Below are 12172 nucleotides of genomic sequence, written 5' to 3' on the forward strand. Positions count from 1 at the left end.
ACTTTGCAGTCACGATCTTAGCATTGACCTTAGAGTTCGAATGACATCTTGCTACATCTTTCCTGTCCTGCTGTATGGAGTGGAAGCGTGGACTCAACTGAGGCTATCCTTAGACGCTTGACAGCCTTTGCGATGTGGGTATACAGACGACTACTAAAAATAAGCTGGGTGGCAGAGTTAGAAATGAGGAGGTCCTTAGACGGCTGAACCAAACAACACAACTGGTCAATATAATAAAGAAACGCAAGCTGGAATACTTCGGTCACATTATGAGACACCCTGAAAAATATGATCTTTTACATCTGATCATCCAGGAAAAGATCCAAGGTAATCGTGGTTCTGGTAGAAGAAGAACATCATGGCTGAAAAATCTAAGGCAATGGTATGGAAAATCAACTACATCGTTATTTAGAGCTGCTGTCAATAAAGTCACGATAGCGAATATGGTAGCCAACATGATATCCAACGATCGATAACGGTCATGGAACTAGAAGAAGAAGATTTATTTTTTCTTTATGTCATGTTCGAACTGAATTTATGAACCTCCTAGTTTCTATATTTTTCCGTCCACCAAAGTTTATTCTTCTCTCTCTATTCATTTTTTTAAATATGTTTCTCTAATGATTACTTTTACACTTATATTTTAAAGTTAGCAAATCGCTCTTATATTCATTTGTTTGTATAAAATTCCTTGTATTACATTGTATAATTGATGAATTTACATAAAGTAAAATATTGATACCCATCTATCTAAACTATCGAAGTTTAATTGAGCGCACATCGAATCTGAAACTCCTTAATTACAGGAAAATTCATCATTTTACTCTATGGGAAACTCATCGTTTTTGTCCCCGGCTAAAAGTTATTTCATTATCGCGGTTAGATTTTCTCTCCGATGCAATTCATTACCAGAGTTTGATATTGTTAGCGGCGAAACATCTGCGTGTAGGTTGTAGAGTTTAAAAGTTAATATTAATGTTGACCGGGAAACCGAAATTATGTTTGCCTTTGTTACTTGAGCCGAACGTTTAAGTTCAGTAATAAATCGCTTTTATCATTTTGGAATAAAATGACAATTTTGGGATATAAAAGAGAAAGTTACCAATTATACATGGATTAAAATATACGGTAACGAAGATTAATATTATTATAAAAAATAATATTAAACTCACCAGGTTTCCGGGTTGAATCGCGCCGATTATCACTTTCGATTCATCAAGACGTCTTCTTCAGAGCTGTCTGGGTCTCAGATTCCTAAGTCTCTAGACATTACTTAACTGTTTGCTAATTTCTAATATCTCGTAGTTCATCCTCATCATCATCATCAATGGCGCTACAACTCTTCGTGAGTCTTTGTCGCGTTTACTATTGCCTTCCATGTTTGTCGGTCCTGTGCCAGTAATTCCCATTGTCGCACTCCCATTTTCTCTAGATCTTCTTTGACTGCATCTTTCCACCTTTTTCTAGGCCGCCCTACAGACCTCCTTCCCTCTGGCCTTTCCCAGAACACATTGTTTATAAGGCGATTGTCGTTACTGAGTATCACATGCCCTGTCCATCTGAGTCTATTGGCCTTTTATATCTGACTAGATTTTCTTTTCCGAATAGAGACTCTAGCTTGTTGTATCTGCCCCTCCATTCGTTCGTCACGCTGTCTCTGCAAGGGCCATATATAATTCGAGGAATTTTACGTTCCCACACCAACAGCAATTTATTTATTCCTCTTTTTGTTAGCGTCCATGTCTCGCTTGCACGTCTGTCTTGACGCGACTGCTGGTCGTAATATGGTCTTATATATCCGGATTTTTGTACCTCGTGAAAGAAGTTTTAACTTCATTAGATGTTGCATTGCAAAGAAAGATCTGTTTCCTGCCATTATTCACGTTTCAACTTCTCCTCTAATTTGTTGTCATTTGTGATTGTTGCTCCTAGATATTTAAATTCTTTAACCACTTCGAAGTTGTGATCATTTATAGTAATGTTTTGCCGTATTCGCCATCGTTCTTATTTTGAGACGACCATGTATTTTGTTTTCTCTTCATTTATTTTTAGACTGATGTTTAATGCAGCTTCTTCAAAGCTCGAGAAAATATCCTTAATTTTTAATGTTGATTGTGCTACTGCGTCTATGTCATCGGTAAAGGCAAGTATGATTTTTGTTCCCCGAGCAGTTATGTCTGGTTTGATTTTTGGATATATTTATCGCATAACATATTCTAAGGCCAGGTTAAACAACAATGGGGACAACGGATCTCCCTGTGTCAGTCCAGAATTTACGCAGAAAGCATTTGATATTTCTCCCCCTATTCTAACTTGTCCAAAAGAGTTACTTACACACATTTGTGTTACCCCAGCTAGTTTCTTGGGTACGCCGAGCTCGATCATTGCCTTCCATAATGTTGCACGATTAATTTAATCATAAGTTAATTAATTAATTAATCATATCTCGTAGTTAATCTTATTTAATCTCTATATCACTAATATCTCACCGTCAGACATTCCAGTAAGTTTCGACATCTTTACAAATATTTTTATAGAGAAAAGCCTAAACATTTTGAAAACTAAATACCGTGTCCAGCAAGACCATTTACCACTCATTAAACATTGGATGTCTAACAATAAATGGTGTCCCAATGGGCTTCGGCTATCTCCAGTAATTGCCAATATTTTTATGGAAGACTTCGAGACTTAAGTACTATCCACATCTCTTTTAGTGTCTTTTCAAACCTATCTGAATGGTATACATCCTAGTATCCAGTTCACGAAAGAGATGGAAATTTAGTCATTCCTACCGTTTCTGGATGTTATCATAAAGAAAAACCAATCCCAAGGTTTGGAATCACTCAATTTAAACCCAAAGACTCAGACCCTCCTCATGCAAACGCTTTTCTTTCTTACATCAAAGGTGTCATTGACAAAATCGACAAAATTCTTCAATCAAGAAAAATAAAGAGAATATTGTGTTTCAATCTTACTGACCCCACAATTCTATCCATGAAAGTATTGATTGCTTTTTCTTTATATTTCTTTTCATATACTAACTAAACATTATTTTAAGTTCCTCTCGTCTTTGTCCAAAATTGTTTTTTTTACTGCTTCAATCATACTAGTTTTGATGTTCTTGCAGTTCTGTTCTATGTGCTTCTTCTCAAAAGTTTCTAATTTTCTTCTTCTTCTTCTCTCAAAAGTTTCTGGTCAATAATGATATGCCAAAGATTTTCTAGTCTAGTGTCATTTTTAATTAATTTAATATCTATAACATCCAGTTATACAATATACAGTGTGATCACTATTAATAAATACAATTTTTTTCAATTTTTGTTAAATATAACACCCTGTATTATTAATATTGTATTTTGAAGATAATATTACAATCTTTATTTTGGTATGAGATTTTAGATATATATTTTGTTTTGTAGGTATTTAGAGAACAACCATAGATTTTATGTTTTTGCAAATATTTTATTAATAAATTCTGTAGCGATATAACAAACAAAATTTATAGAAACTATAATCTAATTTTAAAAACATAAAAGAAAATAAAAAAAAAATTAAAAAAAAAACGTATTCTATTAAAAATTACTGGAATTTAGTAGCTCATTATGTTACAAAATAATATTTACCTAATCGATAACATATATTAACAAATGCATTATTAACTATATCTTCTCTTCTCTTCTTCTAATGGCGCTACAACCCTTTGTGAGTCTTGGCCTGCTTAACAATGTTCTTTTCGTGATTCATTTTAATTCTGCATCCTTAGTATTTTGCGCTCAAATATTCTCAGTTGATTTTCATCAGTGGTTGAGAGGGTCCATGTTTCACATCCATATCTGACCACTGGTCTAATTACTGTTTTGTAGATTCTAAGCTTACACTCACGATACAGTAACTTACTTTTCATTAAGTCTTTGTATGCATAAAAGCACTTATTACCGCTAAGAATCCGTGCTTGTATTTCTTGACTGATGTTGTTGTTGTCATTTATTATTGAGCCTAGGTAGAAAAGGCATATTTGTAGCTATGGTTGTCTACCTTCATATTCTCATGTTCATTCGATTTTGTGCACTCCATATATTTTGTTTTGCTTTCATTTACATATAGACCAAACGTAGCAGCTTCTCGTTTCAGATTATTTGCAGAATTTATTCCATATTGCAGAAGATCGAGAAGCCTTCGCAATGGTGATCGCCGATCACCCTCACAAGACGATCAAAGATATTAAATTATTTAAAAATAACACATTATTCATTTATAACTTTAGGTCTATAAAACCTTTTACAAACTCTTCATATTTTTAAAAAATACGTTCAAAAATGGTATAATGTCTAGGGTATTCCATTTAAAAAAATCAACTTTGATTCATTCCGTTGTTCTGACTGATCCTGTATAAATGAAAATGATTTTAAATTAAAATAGTTTAGCCGTAATAAAAAAAGCCAGAAATCCTATATATATATATATATATATATATATATATATATATATATATATGTAAAAGTAAACCTATGTTTATTTTAAGTGAAACAGCAGGGCTTAGTTATTTTTAGTTATTTAAAGTCTTAGGTTGTATGACTGTTTAAGTTTTATTGACATTGACATATTGTAAATTGTATGGTACAATTGTCAAATTACTTAATGAACTTATGATTACACTTATGAATCAAGAACTTAAGCTGATAAAAAAAATATAGTGATAACTATAAATTTCCAAGCCGTTATTTGGATAAAACGATATTTAAGAATGAATTTTACATCAATGAGAATTTGCATGGCTATAGAAGCAAACAGTAGTGATAGTAAGAAAAATGTATATAAATTTAAGTGGCTGCAGCCAACAGGGTCCCGTTTTTATTATGAAATCCCCTTTGAAAAACAACTTCAAATTGATCATTCTGAACTATTTCATCTGAAAAAAGTGAAGAATATATTAGCATCTATGAAAACAAGAGGATCCTTTAGAACATGTACTATAGCATTAGAAGACAATTTGAAGGAGATTTATTTTGATTCAGATGGTGATGTGGTTTATCAAAGTGAGTACTTACAACAGACCTTATTACCAGTGTATGAGAAGATAGAAACAGCTGAACAATTTCCATCATTTGCTGAGTTGCTCCAGAAATTTAATGACACAAATTTACCTAAAGTTGAAAAGAAAAATTTAAAAAAAATAAAAGATGATTTTGTACTTCGAAATTTTGATGGAAATAATGTTCCAATGAATTCATGGCTCAAGACCTTCGAATCAGAATGTTTGCGATGTGAGGTGGTTGCTGACGAAGACAAGATTTTGATTCTACGTTTGTTTCTTGATGGAATAGCAAAAGAATGGTTTGAATCAAAAATAATAACATTAGGCTTAGATAACAGTTTTGAGGTATGGAAAATTAATTTTTTAGATAGTTTTTGTGAAACAGGTTGGCATAATCATAGGCAAGCTTATTCTTTTAGGTATATAGGTGGTAGTATTGTTGATTATGCGTTTCGTAAAGAAAATTTATTGCTAAATATAAAAAATGATTTTCCCATTGATATACTAATTGATTTAATTGTAACAAATTTGCCAATTTATATACAAGATAATATTAATAGAGCTGACGTTACAACAATGGAAAAATTGGTAGGTGAATTACGAAAATTGGAAAGTTTAGTTATAAAAAAGAAGAATAAATTGGAGACAAAACCAAATTTTTATCAAAAATCTACTATAATACCAGAAGAACAGAAAACTACTTGTCAATATTGTGATAGAAAAGGATTCCCTGGGAGGTTTCATCCAGAGGCAATATGCCGTTTAAAGCAAAAAGATAAAAAGGTAACAAAAGAAAACAAATCAAATGATATTAAATATATTAATAATATTGCTATACAGGAGACATTAAATGAAACAGTAACTGAACAAAAAAACTAGACTTGCTGCCATTGATCAAATTAAAAGTATTCCTAAATAATAAAGAATTATGTGGAGTTTATGACCCAGGCTCAAATGTTACTCTTCTGAATTCGAAGGTGGCAAGAAAGTTAGGATTAGATATTCAAGAAGATAGGAATATGTTTAAAACGATAAATGGCAGAACAAATTTTACAGGAAAACTAATTGCAAAACTGAAAATTAATAAAATTGAGAAAAATATTAATCTTTTTGTAATTAATGATGAATATTTTGAGTACGATATTCTACTCGGATTAGATTCTATTTTAAATTTTCAAATGAAACAAGATTTTGATTTAGATATTTATCAAAGATTATACGGAAAAATTGAAGAAAAAATCGACAAATTTAATTATAATATTAATATTACAGAATACTCCATAAACTTTAATGAGGGAATTCCCACAGAACTTTTTGAAGCAAAATTACAACATTTATTGCCATATCAGAAAAATAAAATAGAAATATTACTAAATAAATATGACAATATTTTTGCAAAACATAAATTTGACATTGGGCAGGTTCAAAATAATGAAGCTCAAATTAAACTTTTAGAACATAAATTTGTTGCAAAAAGACCCTATAGATGCTCGATAGAAGACCAAAAAGAGATAGAATTTCAAATAGGACAATTATTAAAAGCAAATTTAATAGAAGAATCATCTTCACCTTTTGCAGCACCTGTTACATTGGCTTTTAAAAAAGATGAAGGATCTAAAACAAGATTGTGCATTGACTTTCGTGAGTTAAACAAATTAATTATTCCTGAACCCCAACCTTTTCCTTTAATTGACGAGATTTTGACCAAAACAAGGAATGCTAGGTTCTTTACTACTTTAGATATAAATTCTGCTTTTTGGTGTATTCCAGTTCGGATAAAAGATAAATACAAGACAGCCTTCGTTACCCAAAGTGGTCATTGGCAATGGAAATGCTTACCTTTTGGGCTTAAAACATCTCCCGCAATATTTCAAAGAATTTTAAGTAATATTATCAGGAAGCATAATTTAAATTCATTTTGTATAAACTACATAGATGACATTTTAATATTCTCATTATCATTTGAAGAACACTTAGACCATATAGAAAGACTTATGAAAGCAATTATTGAAGAGGGATTTAGGCTCAAACTTCTAAAATGTAATTTTGCAAGAGAAGAGGTTAAATATTTAGGACACATTGTGGGACACAATTCAGTTCGTCCGTTACATGATAATTTAATATCGATCAGAGATTTTCCAGCACCAGACACGAGAAAAAAAGTACGACAGTTTTTGGGAAAAGTCAATTTTTACCACAAATATATAAAAGATTCAGCTAGGTTATTAGAGCCACTACATAATTTATTTAATAAAGTGATAGCGGCTTTCGCTAAAAGATTTTATCTTTTACACATTTCGCATAGCGCAAAGGATACAGAAAACGATATTATCATATCGTTTTCGTTCACGGCCGCCAAAGCAGGTGGCGCCTTTGTAAGCTAACTACTGTTGTAGTGAAGTTTTGGGAGACATTCGTTGGACTTTCCGAGTTTGAATTTGTATCAGCCCAAAGTGTCTGATGAGGCTGGGCTAGGCCGAAATGATCATAACACTTTATTGATACCGATTCGAGCACGGGAAGTTTAACAAATTTGTCCTCCTAGGCCATATATTTGGTTATTTAATATATATATATATATATAATCATCATCATCATTGGTGCTACAGCCCTATAAAAGAGCCTCGACCTTCCCAAGTCTATTACGCCAGTCAGTTCTATCCATTACCAACTGTTGCCAGTTTGCTGCGCCTATTTGTCTACCATCCTCATCTACACCATCCCTCCATCTGAGTTTTGGTCTACCCCTATTTCTACTTCCCACAGGTTGTGACATAAGGATTCTTCTAGGAGGGTTGTTCTGCTGTGATCTTGCCAGATGTCCTGCCCATCTTAGTCTTCCTATTTTTTATAAAGGATACTATGTCTTTACCACCAAATATATATATATATATATATATATATATATATATATATATATAATATATATATATATATATATATATATATATATATATATATATATATATATATATATATATATATATATATATAGAGGTCCCTTCTTTCCATGACCTCGTTCCCTTCGATCATTCTTGATCTTCGTTTAGTACCTGCTCTTTTCTTCCCAAAATTTGAATATAACGATACGAGACACCTTGTATACGCTATTTATTTAACCAAATAAAATATGACGCAGAACTAGTTTGGTTGTAAAAGATAAAATAAATAGTTTCCGTAAATCAAATTATGATATAGCTTCTTAATGGCTTGGTAAAATTACTTAGTCGATAAACAACGTTGCCATACAAAAATCATTAATCACGCGTTACCGAACAATAACTCTGTTACCGAAAGAATGGATCCGAACTGTGAATAATTATTATAATTCAAATTGTACGATGCATGTGAACATTTTAATGGGATTTTTGTTGTTTTCTGTATTTTGTGTAACGTCTGCCGAAGAGAAACGTAAGTAATTCAAAATTTATAAAACAATAAATTGTGAAAAACAATAAATTGTTGTGAAAAAGGTAAAAGAAATATTCAAAAGCTCTAAGAATCTTCTTATTCCAGATACCTAACTATTTAAATTAATTTTTCGATATATCTAAAAAATATAAACTAATTGAGAGTGATTTGTTGTTAACTTAATATATTAAATTAACAATTAGTTTCAGGCGCTACGTAGTATTAAAGTTTATTTATTATATCTATGGGAAATTTTTAAGATATGTCTGAAATTTCACGATCGTTGTAAAAGATAATAGGCACTTGATACAAGTTGATATTAGAAGACACATTCTATATGGGATTTGTGAGAAATTTTAAAAGTTGCATCATTAACATTTAACTGGGTTAAAGGGGGATATGAAAATACTTATATATAAATGACATATAATAGAGTAGGCTTTGTGATTTAGAAATATATTTCATGAATATCCATGGTAACAGAATTAATGGAAGATAGTAAAAAATCATGGATACAATATATGATATGATATATATCTAAAGCACAAAACTATAACGGACTAAAAAGACAAATTTGCAAATATACGCAATTTTGTAGTACGCCAATTAAGTTTGATTTTTACTCGACACAACTGTAGGCGTGCAGCCATGTTCAATGCTCACTTTATTTTACTTATTTCCAATGAACACTTTATAATTTAAACAACAAACACCTTATATTACGAATGTGTAAAACGAAAATAATATATTGAAGAGATCATTGAAACGTTTTATTATTAATACAGGTTGGTTATTTTTTTAAAAGAATATCTCCAATATACATCTTTTATTATAATTTGACACTCTTTTCGCAATATGTATGTACATTTTCGAAATCGAAAGAATGATTATTTCCAAAGAATGGTTGGCTAAGACTGTCATAATTGGTCTATTGTCTCTTATGCTGTTTTTATGTAGAAAAGTTCGTCTATGTAAATACTGTTGTGTCTGGCCAATATATGTTAAATTACAGTTCTCTAAGCTTCCCTTATAAAATTAACTGTTTATTGTTTATTGATAGTATGTTTGAGTTTTGAAACAAATTTAATTGATGATTTTGGTGATTTATGTCTAAAATTTATGTTATATCTACAAAATATTTTTGACATTTGCAAAAAATAATTATTGTGTAACATTTATATATAATTCTCATGTGTATTGATAGAGTTATTGTTGCTATTGTTTGAGGTAGCGTTATTTAAGTAACTGATTTTTAGAATTTTTGATAGAAGTAATATTAATGAAAAACTTCGTTTTTTAAAAAACAAATTTGTAAGAGACCTTCATTGACTTTATAAGAGACTAGCGCACTCTGAACCAAATAGGAGCAAACCTAAAACAGCTGTCAAGTGATTTATGTTTAGTTTGGTTTGGCATTTTATCCTTTGTGCAAATTTATTTTGAAAATTATGGTTCTATTCGACATACGTATCGCTCACTACGTTCATTTTATGGTCAACATAATCGTCCATCAGAGCAATTAATACGATTAAAACGTTTAAACGATACAGGCCACCCTGTCTTTGTTCAATTAGTTTGATCCTCATAACTGTTGAACTTGAGGACCCCATCACCAATAGTATTCCCTTCTTAGACATGCGTGTCATTAGAATGGGAGACAACACCTTAACCACAAGTTGGTATAGGAAACCAATGGCCTCTAATAGGTTTCCCAACTACTATTCTTGTCCTCCTTTTAAATATAAATTAAACCTTATTAAAGCTTTAGGCTGCAGGCTGAATAGGCTAACACATCCGGTTAATTGAAGGGAATCCCTTCAACTACTTAGAAATATATTGATTGAGAATTCCTACCCATCTTCCCTCATTAATAAATACCTTTATTTACAAAGCTATGGTTCCTTATTAAATGACATACCCAATGGTGACCAGCTTAGAATAATATCAAATAATACCATTAATAAGGATATTTGTGGGAATGCTTATCGCTCACAAAAGTGGAGAAGAAAACAAGGATATTGCTACTTCGTACTTTTTAGCCAACTTTAGTAGATATATTGAATTCACACCACATACATATTTACATAAAATATAATGGGTATGTTTTATCGACATCCAGAATGTTGCAATAAGGCAGTCGTGTAAGCCGTCTGTCAGACGATCAATTAAAAGTAAATTTGTTATATTAATAGTTAATGAATTTTTGGTAAAGTCAAAGGTAAGCGAGGACCCGGTAGAAGGAGAATATCATGGCTGCGGAATTTAAGAACATGGTTTAAGAAAACCTCAACGGAGCTGTTTGGAGCCGCAGCGAGCAAGGTCATGATTGCCAATATGATTTCCAACATCCGAAACGGATAGGAACCAGAAGAAGAAGAAATTTTTTTAAACTTCAAATTTCAAAAAAAGTGGGCGTAACTCAAAAACCTCTGTATTGAGGTATAGGGAATTCTTAAGAAAATATACAATAAAATAGAAAAGTAACAAAAATTTTAAAACTTTGACCGTTTTGCTATAAACCGCCGTCCCATTAAGTGATCCACTCTGTATATAAATGTGAATGTAAAGGAAAACTCATAATAGTCTCTTTAAATAATACCAGATTCTTTTAAGAAAGTGATAACAATATGAGAATGCTTTTAGATTTTAAAACTGTGTCATACCATCCATTCAGTGTCCAAATGTTTCTGCTCGACTATTAAGCCATCTATCTTTATCTGTAAACTTTCAGCTGTAAAACATAAAGTAAACTATCAGTAAATCCATTTATTAGCGCCGTAACATAAATAAAACTTATCATACATCGATTATAATAAGTACCTAGACAGAAATTTATTTTTTTATAGTCTCACATTTATTAAAGGGGAATCAATCGATACTTTAGCAGCAAATAGATCATCCATTAACTTCGGTTCCTGACTCCAGGGTATTGTTGCTATTTTTACGTTGTATTGATGGCAGCTTTTATTTTTTTGTATAGTATGAATATTCGAATAGTGTACAAAACTGCAAATGGATCCTATCATTTTTGATGTTTTAATTTTATTTTCAGTGTTATTCCATAGTGCAAATATGTACAATAATAGACAGATCTTGTGATATTCGGTTAAAAGAAACATAAATATTTGATCTGGTTTAATCCCATATAAACACAACATTTAAATTGGACATGCCACAAGGAAGTGGTTTCACAATAAAAAAAAGATGATAAAAATATAACTGAAAATGCTGTTAACTTAGAGCAGAACCAAAAATCAGAAGGATTGGAAGTGAATCAAATCGTTCACAATATGCTTTGCAAAGCCAGAAATAAAATAATTCCAGTATATAGGGTCCTAACGAAAAAAAAAAAAAAAACATCAACCGATGCGACGCAACACGTAGTTTGAAGATCAAAAACCTCAAAGAGTCTGCAGAGGTTACTTTGGACAATGAAAAAGAATGGAGAACCAAGTTACCAAGAATGGATATTACGGAAATATTACTCCCCCAATATTACTGTCGAAACTTATTTTTATTACAGCGCTATTAGAGAGGTAACACATTTGTCTTAATATAAAAAAGTATATAAAAAAAGGCAGTAAAACAACGTTGGACTTTTTTTGCTATATGCGAATATAAAAGGTGATTAGGTTAGGTTAAAATAAAAATTCCCGCTGTGATAAGGTTTGACATATTGACAAGTGGGTTTCTGATAAAAAAGCTTGAGTGACAACAGACATTAAA

General features: G+C 31.3%; 2 protein-coding genes across 3 annotated transcripts in view; one reads left to right on the forward strand and one right to left on the reverse strand.

Annotated features, from left to right (window-relative positions):
* The window catches only part of LOC140437661 (neuroglobin-like), a 256036-nt gene that overhangs the window by 54238 nt on the left and 189626 nt on the right, over positions 1 to 12172 (reverse strand). The window lies entirely within an intron of this gene.
* LOC140437660 (uncharacterized) overlaps positions 8274 to 12172 on the forward strand; it is a 42610-nt gene continuing 38711 nt past the window's right edge. Inside the window, exon 1 of one of the 2 annotated variants that reach the window (XM_072527295.1) lies at positions 8274 to 8446. In XM_072527295.1, coding sequence (XP_072383396.1) covers positions 8377 to 8446 — 70 coding nt within the window. In that variant the 5' untranslated portion in view covers positions 8274 to 8376. The remainder of the gene's footprint in view (positions 8447 to 12172) is intronic. The other variant, XR_011950399.1, reaches the window with a different exon arrangement.

The sequence above is a fragment of the Diabrotica undecimpunctata genome, chromosome 3 (genome assembly GCF_040954645.1).
Source record: "Diabrotica undecimpunctata isolate CICGRU chromosome 3, icDiaUnde3, whole genome shotgun sequence".
NCBI lineage: Eukaryota > Metazoa > Arthropoda > Insecta > Coleoptera > Chrysomelidae > Diabrotica > Diabrotica undecimpunctata.